Source organism: Diceros bicornis, chromosome 4 (assembly GCF_020826845.1).
Source record: "Diceros bicornis minor isolate mBicDic1 chromosome 4, mDicBic1.mat.cur, whole genome shotgun sequence".
Taxonomy (NCBI): domain Eukaryota; kingdom Metazoa; phylum Chordata; class Mammalia; order Perissodactyla; family Rhinocerotidae; genus Diceros; species Diceros bicornis.
In genome coordinates, this window is record NC_080743.1 from 62,367,633 (window position 1) to 62,382,861 (window position 15,229).

Consider the following 15,229-nt stretch of genomic DNA (forward strand, 5'->3'; position numbering starts at 1 on the left):
GCACATGAAAAGATGTTCAACATCATTAACTATCAAGGAAATGCAAATCAAAACTACAATGAGGGGCTGGCCTGGTGGCGTAGCGGTTAAGTGTGAGCACTCCGCTGCTGGCGGCCCAGGTTTGGATTCCTGGCGTGCACCGACAGGTCGCTTGTCAAGCCATGCTGTGGCAGAGTCCTGTATAAAGTAAAGGAAGATGGGCACGGATGTTAGCCCAGAGCCAGTCTTCCTCAGCAAAAAGAGGAGGATTGGCAGATGTTGCCTGAGGGCTGATCTTCCTCACAAAAAACAAACAAAAAAACGACTACAATGAGATATCACATCACGTCCATCAGAATGGCTGTAATTACTAACACAGGAAACAACAAGTGTTGGAGAGGATCTAGAGAGATGGAAACTCTCATACGCTGCTGGTGGGAGTGCAAACTGGTGCAGCCACTATGGAAAACAGTATGGAGATTCCTCATAAAATTAAGAATAGAACTATCATACTATCCAGCTATTCCACTGCTGGGTATTTATCCCAAGAAGATGAAAACATGAATGTGTAAAGGTACGTGCACCCCTGTGTTCACTGCAGAATTATTCATAATAGCCACCACTTGGAAGTAACCTAAGTGCCCATCAAGGGACGAATAGATAAAGAAGATGTGGTATATACACAATGGAATACTACTCAGCCATAAGAAATGATGAAATCCAGCCATTTATGACAACATAGATAGACATTGAGGGTATTATGCTCAGTGAAATAAGTCCAAGGGAGAAGCTCAAATACCATATGATCTCACTCATAAGCAGAAGATAAAAACAACAAAAAACACATAGAGACAGAGATTGGATTGGTGGATACCAGAGCGGAAGCAGGGAGGGAGGAGGGGGAAAGGGATGATTAGGCACATGTGTGTGGTGATGGGTGGTGAACATGATGTAATCTATGCAGAAATAGAAATATAATGATGTACACCTGAAATTTATACAATGCTATAAATCAATGTTACCGCAATTAAAAAAAAAAGAACTTGAAAAAGTGGAAAAACAAAAAACAGAACAGAGATACTTGAAGGTAAAGTTAATGAAGTAGAAGATAGCTCTAAAGAAGTTACCCAAAAATATACTAAGGGAGATAGAAAGAAAGTATAAAAATGAGCTAAAGAGGTGTAGAGGAGAGAATAAGAAACTCCAGCATTTATCTATTTGAAAGTCTAGAAGAGAATAGCAAAGATAATGGAGAAACACCCATCACAAAGATAATAAATGAGAGTATTCCAAACTAAAGAAAAAAATGAAGGTTCCATTTAAAGTACAACTACTCCTGAGTTGATACATGAAAACATTTCCAATTTGGGGTCACTAGAAACAATGATGCCATGAACAGGTCTCTTCGTACTTGGAGGCCTGCATTTATGTACGCACTTGGGGGTAGAATTGCTAGATCAGATGTAGACCTGGATTGCTGTTTTATGTGCATAGTGCCATTTCAATTTACTGTGCATGGGAGGTATCCACGAATTGTAGATTTACAGACATGGTGTGGAAATCTTTGAATCTACTTATTAGATTCTCTATAGAATCTATCTAGAATCTCTCAATCTAAATTTTAGATTCTGCTATATGACCATAGCATATAGTGCAAAATTCTTCTTTGTTTAACTGTAGAACATATAAAGAGTATATCCTAAGAGTGTGTACAACTCTTAGGCTTCTATTTTCTCCATCAATTCTTGCTGTTTTCACTGTTGCTATGTTACCCTGAATACTGTATACTGGAATAATGCAGTTTCATTTTTATGTCCACTTCCATTCTCCCTCACAGCGTTCTCTGTCTCTGTCCCTTTCACACACACACACACACACACACACACACACACACACACACACACACTACACACTATGTTTTAGTTTTGACTCTCTTGGGAGATGAGGTTTCCCCAGTATCTCCAGGGCTGAAGCTCCTGGCTCTCCCTCATTCTAGCCTACTTTCTCCATCTTATGGTCCCCCCAACAGCATATTCAGGTGTTCTCTGGGGATAGTATGAGAGAAGATATGTAGTACAGTGCAAAGAACATGATATTTGGGGCAAAGACACTTGCTGTATAGTCCTAGAGTCAATATTTACAAGCTAGTGAAAAGTTATTTAAAATCTCTGTATTTAAATTTTTTTCCGAGAAATAAAATGTGGATTAATACTACCTTTCTGCCTACTTTTGAAAAATATTTGAGTGCTTAAACTGTCCCAGGGACTATTCTAGGTGCTGAAAACAGCAGTGAACAAAACTAATAAGATATCTTGTGGATATTTACCAGGATTAAGCAAGAAAATGGCTGTAAAGTGCTTCGAATAGTTGCAGACATAGAAAATGTGCTTGGCAATTTTTTTGCTTAGCAGATATTTATTGAGTATACAATGTTCTAGTCAGTGTTGTAGCTACTGGGGATGTAGCATTGAGTAAGACCAGAGGAAAGAGATCAGAAAATAAAAAAGCAAAATAAATGAGTCAGTTAATCCGCATATATCAGGAAGAGCAAACAAAATTACTCTAGACATCAAAGGGAAAGTTTTATTTCAGAAAATCAAACCAAGCCAGCTAATGGAATAGTAATGCTAGGAATAAAAAGACAATTAAAAAGCACGGCCAGGAGTAAAAAGAGAACTAAGCAAATCAACATATGATGATCAGAACCCATCAGAATACAATACAGGGAGACAGGAGTTGGAAGCCAGCTGGGTAACCAGCAGCCAGCAGGTGGTGCTCACTATTCTTTTCATTGGGGAGAGGGGTGGGGGTGGGGAGGTGCCAATACTAGCAAAACCTTCATGATACTTGGGCTTCTAATAACTCAACGATTCCATAACCAATTATATTTGTGACTATTTTTACTCAAATCATCTCTGATTCTTTGATTCTAGACCAACCTCACTCCCATCCAAGAAATTCCTACTCTCTTCTCTAGCTCTGATGACCTCGGATTACAGACTCTCAAGGTTAAAAGAAACCACACTAGTCATATCACTTAACCACATCCGTAGAGTAGGAGATACAATCTCAGATGCAGCCAAGACAGAAAAGGAAGTATGCCGGACCATACATTAGAAGATGAAAATTCTAGTGCTGGCTCCCAGGCATTACTGTGTGTTGCCTCTGAGAGTTCCAGGCCCTCTCTTTGATTTAGTTTCCTCATTTACAAATTAAGGATAATGATCCCCCTCTCTCACAGTTGTTATGGGGAATAACCGACATGGCATATGTGAAAGCTCTTGGTAAACCAAAAACACTCTAGAAGTGAAAGACATGATTAATCTAGAGGCATGGATTACGGCCAGTTCTGGGAAAAGTGGAAAGTACTCTGGCTGACTTCTCATGGCTTATTTTGAGACCCTGGGTAAATCACCACATTTCTGTGCTCTGGTTTTTTGGCCCCTAGTATATGAGAGCTAGTCTTGCCCTGAAAGGTTCTTTCATGATTCAATGAGTCTTTTCCCAGAAGAAAGCAGTAGAAGTTGTAATAGCTAAAAAGGTTCGGAGTCAACTGACTTTTGGACAAATGTATTTCTGTATCTCCAGGTAACCCTAACTTCTGAAGTCTAGACTGCCTGGCTGTTTGTTGTTGACAAAAAACAGTTCTTGTCTTTAAGTCTGAAAGAATGAGAGCACTTGAAAATTTTAAGACACAGATAAACTAAACAGAGCTGTTTGACTTTTTAAAGGGAGGTTGGAAATTTGAAGAATGCAAAGTTAGATATTGTACCATGATTCATATAACCACTTTTCTTTCTACTTCTGATAAGAAATTTTCACATATTGAGGTATATGGGGTAGCTATTCTGGTTTAAATCTGATTCAGCCTGAACTAAAGAAGACTGACTTATGCCCTATCAGACATTCATTGTTTATATGCTTTAACTATTAAGATAAGGATGCATTAAAAATTATCTTAACATAAAAGAATGTACTCCTTGAAGATAAGAATGCATATTTCCTTTCCTACAGATGCCAGTATCAGTGCTCCTGAAGATGAGTTTCCTTTGCTGGACATCAGGGTCATGTTGATCTGCTAATCTGTAACTAAATGTCTCTTTGAATCTTTGATGAATGTATATCCTGGGCATCTTTGATGTATGTTCTTTGTTCTAAAAAGGTATAAAACTTTACTGAAAACCATGTTTCTCCTGAACGTTTTCTTCCTTTGTGGAAACTGCCTTCCTGGGTTAATAGTCCTTAGCCTGGCCCAAGTAAAACTCACCTTATCTCTCTTACGTATCCAATGGTTATTGGTTATTTGTGTGACACTTCTATCCTCACAGCTTCCCTGCTCTCCAGGGCTCTACCCACTATTTGGGAAATTTTGAACCCTAATTTAATCACTTAACTCCTTATTTGTAGCAAATATAATTTTTCCATGCTATCTCAAACTGTTTTGAAGCAACATTAAGCATAATAAGTTAGGCTGGGTGTTTAATAAGATAAGGGCAATCTCTAAGATCACCTCCTCCAGCGAGGGCAGAAGTGTATTCTCTCTAAGGCTCTTACTACAGTTGAGTGTGAGAGGATGGAAGGATTAATGTTGGCAGAACGGGAAGAACCAGAGGAAGGAGACATGATCCTTGAGTTCTGGCTATTCTCCATGGATTGAGAAGAGGACACAGACAAGACAGAAATATGAACATTTCTATAATTAGAAGCTCTGATATGTGCTGGGAGGAGAAGTTTACAAAGCTAGCTGGCGACAAGGAGAGGAGGTGAGGCTGACCGAATTCTTAGGCCTTTGCTCACACAGCCTGGGAGGTTGAAAAGACTCCCCTGAGAAAGTGACCCTTGAGCTGAGATCTCAGTAGGAAATAACTAAGCATGGAAAGGGGCTGAGGGGAGGAGAGGGCCAAGAGCTTTCCAAGCAGAGAGAACCGTTGGTGAAAAGACCTTGAGCAGGAAGAAGCTTTGCATATTACTGGAAGTGAAAGCACATCAGCGATGCTAAAGTACAGAGCAAGTGGACTAGGGTGAGAGATGATGTTAGAAGGTAGACCGTGCATAATCTTGTAGGTCATGCCAGTGACTGTGGTCTCTATCCTGAGAAAGCTATTTCAGGAGATGGGGCAAAAGGTTAGGGTGGTGGTGGAGGTGGAAATGTAGAGAAGGGGACACATTCAAGAGATATTTCCAAAGAGGTAAAATCGAGGAGAGTTGCCCATGGATTGGATAAAAGGAGAGGGGGAGAGGGAGGTGACAGGGTGCTGCCCAGGTTCTGACTTGCCAAAGTGGGGGCCCTTTCTCACAGTGATCTGAGGTTCAGACCACTATGTCTCATCACTCTTATTTTCAGCGTGAGAAGTGGGGCACTGACTGTCCAGGCACATAATGTACTTGTCTCTGTTCTTTAACACAGAGGCTCATATTCGGAGAGTGAGTGAATGAGTAAGGAGCCAGAGGAGAAACTGAGCAGGCAGAGAGGCCAGGCAGAAGGAGTGAGAGGAGTTAGAGGAGAGTCCAGGGATATTCCTCCAAAAGGAGTCAGGGAAGACAGAGAAGAAGGAGGGTCGGAGGCCGGGCCAGGGGAAGGGGAGGAAGAGACAGGGACAGAGACATAAGGAAAGGGGCTGGGAACACTAAGGTGGAAGAATCTTGGGATATTAAAGCCCTAAAGACCCATAGCCAATCCAGTCCAATCCTCTCAATGTGCAACTGAGAAAATTAATTTTCATGTTTTCATTTTATTAGAAATGTGATACTTGCACTTGTAGAAATTTTGGAAGACATGAAAAAATGTAAAGCAAATTAAAATCACCCATGGTCTTTCTGCCTAGAGACATCCACTGCTAAGCCATGGACTTTCCTTCTACTTTGTTTTTTCTTTGCATTTTTAACATGGTTGGAGTTATACCATAGATACAACTGTATGTCCTGCTTTTAAAACTTAAATAATAGTTGTAAAGCTTCCCACACGCTTCGCAAACTTCAGTAAAACAAGAGATTCAGACAAGCCGGTTGTGAGCAATACTGAAGAGAGTGGCGGCGTCAGCACTCCTTGGACCCCGACCAAGGCTCTTTGCAGCTCAAATAGCTGACGGCGAGGCAGGCCACCTGACACACGACAAACGGATCCCTCGACTGGAGTGGAAGCAAACCCAGGGCAAGCCAGAGTGGGAGTTTTGCCTGTTTCTGGGCTTGGGAAAAGGCCACCAACCAGGTCAAGAGTGCAGCTGTTGAGAGACCTGCGCTGGGGAGGCGGGGATGGGGGTGGGGGAAGGAGATCGCAGGTCGGGGCCCAGTGCTCCCAGCTCCGCGAGGCTCCCACGCCCAGCGGCATGAGGTGCCTGCTGTTTCTGCTGCTCTGGGGGCTCCCCCAGATTTGGAGAAGTTCTGAGGGTGAGTGGGACGAGGGCGCCGGGTTCGCGCAGGGGAGCGCGGAGAGAGGGAGCGGGGCTGGGAAAGGAAGCGACGCCTGACGGCGGCGGGTGGAGACCGATCCATCTCGGAAGCCGGGAGCCGCGAGCTCGCGGGCGTGATCCGGCCCAGAACCCGCTGCTCCCGGCCTCCGGCCCCCGCCTCCGGGAGGGGGAGCGCGGCTCAGAGCTACCCTCCTCCCCAGCCCACCTGTTGTGTTTGTTTTCTTTCTCCCCTCTCCTCTCGCTCTCTGCTCTCTGGGCACTCGCTAGGCTCCTCCAATCTCCGTTCTCTCCCAGTCCCGCAAAGGAATTTCCCGTTCCGCTGCCTCCAGATCTCGTCCTTCCTCAACCGCAGCTGGGCGCGCACGGACGGCTTGGCGTGGCTCGGGGAGCTGCAGCCCTTCGTGTGGAGCAACGATTCGGACACTATCCGCTTCCTAAAGCCGTGGTCCCAGGGCAAATTCAGCGACCAGCAGTGGAAGATTTTGCAGCATCTGTTTTGGGTTTATCGAAGCAGCTTCACCAGGGACATACAGGAATTCGTCAAAATGCTGCAAATAGCCTGTAAGCTGAGCGATGGGATCCTGGGCAGCTACCCAAGGGGAGACGGTGGACGCAGAAGCCCAACTGGGAGACTCTGACCCCACCTAATAAGACTCTCTGCTCTCTCCACTCTCTTCTGATGTCTACTTCTGCCTGAGGTGTCTCAGCCTCTGACTCCTCAAAATATTCCTTGTTCTCCCTGCTCCGGGTCACCCACTCCCATTCCCCTGAACTCTGGGTCCCCAGTGTAACCCACACACCAGTTTCTTCTCCTTGATCCCTTTCAATCTTTATGCCCTTCTTTGACCTCCATTCCTCCCCTCAGATCCCTTGGAGATCCAGGTGTCTGCTGGATGTGAGGTGCACCCTGGCAACACCTCAGAAAGCTTCTTACATATAGCATTACAAGGAAGAGATATCCTGAGTTTCCAAGGAACTTCTTGGGTGCCAGCCCCAGATGCCCCACAGTGGGTCAAGAAAATCAGCAAGCAGCTCAACTATGACCAAGGGACGAAGGAAGCAGTGCAGTTGCTCCTCAATGACACCTGCCCCAAATTTGTCAGAGGCCTCCTTGAGACAGGGAGGTCAGAACTGGACAAGCAAGGTGAGCCTGCCCCTCTTACCCCCTGCCACCAACTCCTGGGCTCCATCTGGATTTTTCCATTCCAGGCTTCGCTTCTCTTTGAGCACTGGGGGAAGAGAGAGGAGGGGATGGGTAAGGCATGAGGGTGTTTATTCATTCCACACATGTTATCTGAGCACGCTTTGGGTTCTATGAATAGAATCAAATAAACACTGGGGTTCACACAGGATCTTTGCTTGAGAGGGAGGATGAGAAGACAGGTTAACAATTAAAGCAGTGTTTGAAACATGGTGCACGTGTTACAGCTGAACACAGGGTGCTACAGGAGTACAGAGCAGTGGCATTTACAGGAGACAGGATCAGGGAAGGAGCATGAGTATCAGGGAAGCCTTTCCTGGAGAAGATAACACAAACAGAGTGATGTTATGAGAGACTTCATCTCCAGAGGTGGAAATATGGGACTCATGAGCCTGCTGTGATGCCTGGAGCCTCTAAAGCAGAGCCTCACTCTAAGATCCCCCATTCCCTTGTTGGATACAGTGAAGCCCGAGGCCTGGCTGTCCAGTGGCCCTACTCCTGGGCCTGGCCATCTGCTGCTGGTGTGCCATGTCTCAGGATTCTACCCAAAGCCTGTGTGGGTGATGTGGATGCGGGGTGAGCAGGAGCAGCGGGGCACTCAGCAAGGTGACGTCCTGCCCAATGCTGATGAAACGTGGCATCTCCGAGTAACCCTGGATGTGGCAGCAGAGGAGGCGGCCGGCCTGACTTGCCGAGTGAGGCACAGCAGTCTAGGAGGCCAGGACATCATCCTCTACTGGGGTGAGAAAGACCGGGGGGCCCAGCTGGAAATGGGAGGAGATGGTTCTCAAGCATAGAGGGAGGGAGTGGGGAAAGGGTGGGACTTGACACAACCAGGACAGAACAGTTCCAAGATGAGGCGTCTCAGCAGCAGGGATGGAAGGAGGGGATGCCAGATACAGGAAGGAGGGGAATAAAGATCTGAGCTCAAAGAGGATTGAGACAGGATGTTCCACATACAAGAAAAATGAGACTAGGAAACTCACAGATCCCGTAGGCAGCAAGTAAAGAATCTCAGGAGGATTCATGCCTCAGGAGAGGGAGCTGGGACCTTCGAATGGGAGGGTAACACAGGTAGCTGTGGTTCACTGAGTGCTTCCTGTGTGTGGGCTGAGAACTCCCATACGGCAATTCATCTAATCATCCAACTGTCGTTTGAAGCAGGTGCTACTGTTCTCATTTCATAGACGAGGAAATTGAGGCTGAGCTAGGTCAGGTAACCTACCCAGAGTCTCCCTGTTAGAAAATGGAAGAGCTGGATTTAGACTCAGATCTGCCTAGCTACGAAATGCTTGCCTCTCCCGTATATGCTGTACTGTCATGTGCTGAAGTGGACCAATGGCCAGACCATGAGAAAGACAAGGCATCTAAACTTCAGAGGAATAGAAGTGGGTGCTTTCAATGGGGGAGGAACTAAGAAGCACCAGGCATCCTCACCTGTGCTTAGACCAGGGGACTTGGAATAGTGAGGGATCCTGGCCTGAGAGGCATCCTGTGTTCCCCCAGCAGAGCGGAGCCGTGCTTCCGTGGGCTTGATCGCCGGGGCAATACTCGTGTCCCTCCTGATCGGTGGAGGCTTATTAACCTTCTGGTTTAAGAAGCGCTGGTAAGTCTCCCCTTTCCATCTCCTCCTTCCCTCAACCTCTCTCCCCATATCTTCTCTTCTCCCCTTTTCCTCAATGGTCTCTCCCTTTCTATTCTCTCACAGCTCCTATCAAGACATCCTGTGACTGTCCTTGCCACACTTGTCTGTCTGGAGCTCAGGACCTCAGGTTCTGAGGACTTCAGTGCTCGGGAATTGAGAGTAAAAGAAAGGACTTTGAGGAGGGGGAGAACAGTCATAAAGCAGCTCTCATCACATCCTTTTAACATTTTTATCTAAGAAGATTTAAGTTCTTTTTCCATATACTACAAGTTTATGAGCCCAAGTGATTCTGTGAAAATGGAAGTGCACCTTCAGGTGCCTACCAAGGGCAAGCAGACAAGGGCCGTGGTGTAAGGGCGTGCATGCTCGGTGTTTGAATGATGGAATCTGCAGTCAGCTGGAAAGCACTTGTCCTGTCCAAAGGAAGCAGGTCCAACTGCTTGTCGTCAAGTATAAAGTAAGACCCTGGGTTGGCTGTAACGTACATTTTTCAAGAAAAGTGGAAGACTGGATTTTTATGTGAACATGCCTGATATTAAAATGTTGACTCAAATATTTATGAAATGTGTGGTATGAGAGACCCCAAATACACCTCTGCTGGCTGACAACAACCTAGCGGTCCCAGTTAGTGTCTCTTTTATAAAAAGTTTGTCCTGAGTGATATATTGGCAGTTTTAGGACATGGTTTCTATTGTAAATTTGGATTTATAAAAAGGGGCATTTTGGGGCCAGCCTGGTGGTATGCTGGTTGAGTTAGTGTGCTCTGCTTCAGTGGCCCGGGGTTCATGGGTTTGGATCCAGGGTGCAGACCTACGCACTGCTCATCAAGCCATGCTGTGGTGGTATCCCACATACGAAATATAGGAAGATGGGTACAGCTGTTGGCTCAGGGCTAATCTTCCTCAGCAAAAAGAAGAAGATTGGCAATGGATGTTAGCTCAGGTGCCAATCTTCCTTACCAAAAAAAAAAAATAAAAAGGGACATTTTCTCTTTCAGAGAAAGTTAAGTTGTAAGAAACAGAGGTGTCTCCAGCTTCTACTTGGTGTAACTTGATTAAAAGAGGAGAAATCTTAGTGTATGTTTATTATGTAGAAAAAAGCTACTCTGGGTAGGGATATTTCTGTCAAATGGCCAGTAATTTTTTTCAGACTGGAAGAAGAGTGTCATGAAGATATCCCCCCCAAAACGGGCTCCCCTCCTTATAGGCTATTAAAGGAGACCATGTTCTCAGGTTGGAACCCACTTGGGCTGAACGCAGCTGGGCAGGCATGGTGATGGTGGCCCAGCTGTCTGCTCTATTCTTTGCTTCGAGAGGAAAGAGCGGGAAACTTAGAGGAACAGCAGACCTTCCTGATACCAAGAAATGAGAAGGCCAAGTTAAAATCATGTTAGCTATCAGGGAAGTAGTCTCTTGGCACTCAAGGCCCTTGAAATCCAGAAAAAGTGAGACTAAACTCTTGGAGAGTCTTTGCTTGAGAAAATTAGCATTTGGCATCTTCTATGCTGGACTAGCAGATCGAACCCAGGATGTGGGTGAAGATCCTGCTACCTTCTAAATCAATGGTTCCCAAATTGTGGCTTCCTGTGCAGCAGCCTCAGCATCACCTGGGAACTTGCAAATTATTTTGGTCCCCACTCCAGACATACTGAATGGGAAATCTTAGGAGTGGGGCCCGGTAATCTGTGTTTTCACAGGCCCTCAGGTGATTCTGATGTTTCTCTAAAGTTAAAGAACCACTGTGTAATGCCATGCAACAAATTTCTCAGAATGCTAAGTTAAGATATTGGCCTGTATTTAGTCAGAGAAGGCTTCCTGGAGGAGGACAATTTGAAGTAGGATTTAGAGAGGCAGTGTGGTGAACCAGCGAGTGCACTGGATCAAGAGACTGGAGTTCTGGCCTCTGACTTAGTTTCCTTCTGTGCCAAATGGGGATAATAATGTCTGTCTTGATTATTCTACAGATTGAATGTTTGTGTCCCTACAAAATGCATATGCTGAAAACCGAATGCCCAAGGTGATGGTATTAGGATGTGAGGTCTTTGGGAGGTGATTAAATCATGAGGTCTGAGCTCTCATGAATGGGATTAGTGCCTTTATGAAAGAGACCCCAGACCCCCTCCACCGTGTGAAGACACAGTAAGGTGCTGTCTATGAACCGGAAGGTGGACCCTCACCAAACACCAAATCTGCTGGTGCCTTGTTCTTGGACTTCCCAGCCTCCAGAACTGTGAGAAATAAATTTCTATTGTTTGTAAGCCACCCAGTCTATGGTATTTTGTTATAGCAGGCTGAATGGACTAAGACAGATTATCTCCTAGACTTGTTGTGGGGAGCAAATGTGTGCAATCTACAATGCCTTCTAAATGTGGGGCCTGTCGCTGTTTTTCACACCGCACTGACCTCAGGTTCTGCTATTCACCATAGCTTCCCAAGCAATGTCAAGTTTGTGAACCAATCCTACTGGCCTTCCTCATTCTTAGGGCATGTGTTTTAAAGTGTCTTCTGAAATCTTTTTGGAAATGCTTCAGCATGAATTTACAGTAGCTCTGGTTCATTTTTAAGCAACTTTGATTTATTTTGGAAATAAAGACCTATATCTCCAGGAGAACCTGTCTTCTTCCTTCAAAAAAATCTCAGAAAATCCTGAGAATTCATTTTAGAATATGTTAATATTCTCTTTATGAAGATCATGTTTCTTATTGAGTGCTATGCTGATTGTCAATTTATTGCCACTCGGCTCCAAATTCATCCTTCATTATATGCTCAGTGATAATGGACTGAATTCCTCTAATCATTTCTCCTTTAAAGTAAACACAATGTTAAGCTTTTTCAGTAGAGAGCCCTGGAGAGGCACTGCAGGAGGAAGGGGCTCTCCTGCAGTTTCCAGCTACTGCATGGTGGGTGAGCAGAGTGGGTGCAAAGGCATCCTGTAGGGTGCTTCCCAAGCCACCTGCCCAGACGTTTGGTGACCTTGCAGCCTCAGCCTGGCAATAACCTTTTCATGGCCCTCGTAATATGGAAACTGGCACTCCAAAGGCTTCCTGCCCTTCCTGGTGCCCATCTCTTCTGCAAACCCTTGCAGAGGTTAGTGTTAGTGTTTAGTAGCAACTGTGGTTAGCCCAGCTGCCACCCAGAGGTGTCCACTGAGTCCCACTCTCTCTGCAAGCCCCCAGCTGAGGTCTGGAGGGTTGCTTCCAGCTTGTTCAGTGACTGCAGACAAGCTTGGGCCTGAACAAACCAGCGAACTTCTCTGCCACCCAAGGGGCTAAACTACACCTTCTCCAATGAAGTCTACACTCCAGCCTTGGGGAGGGGTTACCCTTCCAAGTTTCTTCTTTCTTGGATATTCTTCTTCAGCCTTAGAGTTCCATGTAGAGTTTTCTTAGATCTTAGAGTTATTTTCCTATTACAGTTTAATAATTAAAGTTTGTCTGCTTAGTTCACTGTGTTGTTTCTCTTTCCTGATTGGACTTGAGTGGATACACATGCCTACTTTTGGCTATACACAGGTATCTTAACTTTCTAAAGTTATTACTTGAATTTACTTTTGCTCATAAGTCTATGGCACAGAGTTGATCCACGTGTGGTGTAGCTCTTCCTTCAAGAGTTTAGATTTGATTCTTTGACAAAACTGTCCTCAGGAGTCGTTACCTACCCTACTTTTAATGCATTTGCTCCTCTCATTCACTGAGCTTCCATTGTTTAGGGTGTAATTAAGAGGGGTGCTTTTAATAATTAAGTCAGGACAAATGTAAACTGGGACTGGCTCAGACAAACTTTCTGTTGATTTATTATTTTCTGTTTGTTCTGCGAAGGGCTCAACCCTGACTCTTCTGGACTCCTCCTGGGCCTGGCCTCTGTTCTCAGGCCACACATATCTTTCCACTCCCATGTCCCACTCCCCAGACTCGCTTGTCCCTTTGATCTTCCTTGTCTTCTATGCAGGAGCTTGGTTCCTGCTCTGAGATACAGTGATAGAAAAGGCTTTACCCTCTTCAAATTCTTTTACTTAACTCTGGCTGGAAATTCACAAGACTTGCATTTTTCTTTTACTGGTTTTACTGAACCATCCCTACGGGGTGCTTCCACATTTTTGTTTCCCTGGTTTTCACCCTGCAGACAAGCATCTTTGCTATTTTCTAGTAAAAAGCAGGATTATCCAGTAATGAGTCCTTCATCTTTCCTCCTCCTTGGCTCAAAGTGTGATTTTCTCTGCTCATCTTCATCTGCAGAAGAAATGCCTATCTTTGCTAAGCCAGAACATTCCATCTGGGCTTTTCTGGCATAGCTCAGTGTCTCACCATTCACAGTCTCCTTACCTTGGCCTTCTAGTGTTCACAGCCTGTTAAGTTTGAAAAACAAAAACAAAAAACCTGTTCGGACCCTGTTTTCCTTTTGAGGAACAATACTGTTTTCCCCCTTCACTGAAACCCTCTCCCACACATGATGAGTACATGGGGTTGCTGCTCCCTCACCATGCACCCTCACCTGCCATCTAACTTTTGCACCCTTGACTCTTTCTGCAGCTAATTGTTCCTGCCTGTGTTCAGACCCTCCTCTCCTCTCCCTTAGGCTGTGGCAGGATCTTTTCTTTCTCCAGTCCATGCTACATAACTTTGCTATGTTACTCTTCTTAAGCACACGTGTCATTTCTTTTCACAAATCTTCCCTGACTCTCCCTTGCCTGCCTGATAAAGGCCAGAATCCTTAGGTGGGCATTTGCAATAATTATGCTCCAGTGGCAACTTGTCTTCCACTTATTTTTCCACAGATGGTCTACTCTTTCCTGTTTACCTCCCTGTTTGTTGACATCTTACCCTTCTTCAAGATTTAGCTTCAATGAGAATTTCTCTTAGCCATTGAGAACTAATATATTTCTTTCTTGACCACACCCTAAAATTTTATCTTTATTACTCAACACTCTTTTTTTGGCAAGGAAATATTTACCCTGAGCTAACATCTGTTGCCAATCTTCCTCTTTTTTTTCCTTCCCCAAGCCCCAGTACATAATTGTATATTCTCGTTGTAAGTCATTTTAGTTCTATGTGAGCTGCCACCACGGCATGGCAACTGACAGACAGGTTTGTGGTTCTGACCTGGGAAGTGAACCTGGGCTGCTGAACTGGTGAGCGCTGAAATTTAACCACTAGGCCATCAGGGCTGGCTCAACACTTTTTTAACATAAGGAACATAATTGAGGTATAATTTACATACAAGAAAATGCTCTTAATTTAAGTCTACAGTTCAATGAATTTTAACTAATATATACATTCATGTAACTACTTTTTTGTCTTCCTGAAAAACAGACACTTTCCATTTCCCCCGGAGATCCTCTCATCACTTTGTTAACAAGTCCCTCAACCCCTGGCCTCAGGCAACCACAGATCTGATTTCTGTCTCTATAGATTAGTTTCATCAATTTGAGAATTTTATATAAATGGAATTGTGCTTGTTTTTCACTTGACATAATGTTTTTGAGATTCATCCATGTTGTTCCGTCTATCAGTAGTTCATTCCTTTTTGTTTTTGTGTAGTATTTTCTTGTATGGACACACCACAATTATCCAGTAACCTATTGGTGAAAATTTTGCTATTTATACTTTTGGGTTGTTAGGAATAAAACTGCTATGATCATTCATGTGCAAGTCTTTTGGTGGACAAGTGTTTTTATTTATCTTGGCTAAATACCTAGGAGTGGAATTGCTCAGTTGAATAGTAAGCTTGTTTAACTTTTTTTTTTTATTGAGGTCATAAAATAGTTTATAACGTTGTGAAATTTTAGTTGTACATTATTGTTTGTCAGTCACCATATAAGTGCATCCCTTCACCCCTTGTGCCCATCCCAAACCCTCTTCCCCTTGGTAACCACTAAACTGTTCTCTCTGTCTGTATGTTAGTTTATCTTCCACATTTGAGTGAAATCATGTGGTGTTTGTCTTTCTCTGTCTGGCTTATTTTGCTTAACATACCCTCCAGGTCCATTCATGTTGTT

General features: G+C 44.4%; 1 protein-coding gene across 3 annotated transcripts; it reads left to right on the plus strand.

Moving 5' to 3' along the window:
- Positions 1-6,231: 6,231 nt before the first annotated feature.
- On the plus strand, positions 6,232-10,495 carry LOC131404617 (antigen-presenting glycoprotein CD1d-like). Of its 3 annotated transcripts, none has more exons than XM_058539520.1 (6): positions 6,232-6,366; positions 6,657-6,950; positions 7,255-7,533; positions 8,053-8,331; positions 9,097-9,196; positions 9,299-10,495. In XM_058539520.1, the coding sequence occupies exons 1-6, from the start codon at positions 6,306-6,308 to the stop codon at positions 9,318-9,320; spliced, it is 1,035 nt and encodes a 344-aa protein (XP_058395503.1). In that variant the 5' UTR covers positions 6,232-6,305; the 3' UTR covers positions 9,321-10,495. The 3 variants fall into 3 exon arrangements, with proteins under 3 accessions (XP_058395503.1, XP_058395505.1, XP_058395504.1); XM_058539522.1 differs by having other exon boundaries at positions 8,128-8,331; XM_058539521.1 differs by having other exon boundaries at positions 6,233-6,366; positions 9,100-9,196.
- The last annotated feature ends 4,734 nt before the right edge of the window (positions 10,496-15,229 follow it).

Bases quoted from the DNA above. Each gene is read 5' to 3' on its own strand.
- LOC131404617 (XM_058539520.1), top strand. From the start codon at position 6,306: ATGAGGTGCCTGCTGTTTCTGCTGCTCTGGGGGCTCCCCCAGATTTGG. The intron at 7,534-8,052 runs GTGAGCCTGCCC...TGTTGGATACAG, and splicing joins GTCAGAACTGGACAAGCAAG to TGAAGCCCGAGGCCTGGCTG. The intron at 8,332-9,096 runs GTGAGAAAGACC...GTGTTCCCCCAG, and splicing joins GGACATCATCCTCTACTGGG to CAGAGCGGAGCCGTGCTTCC.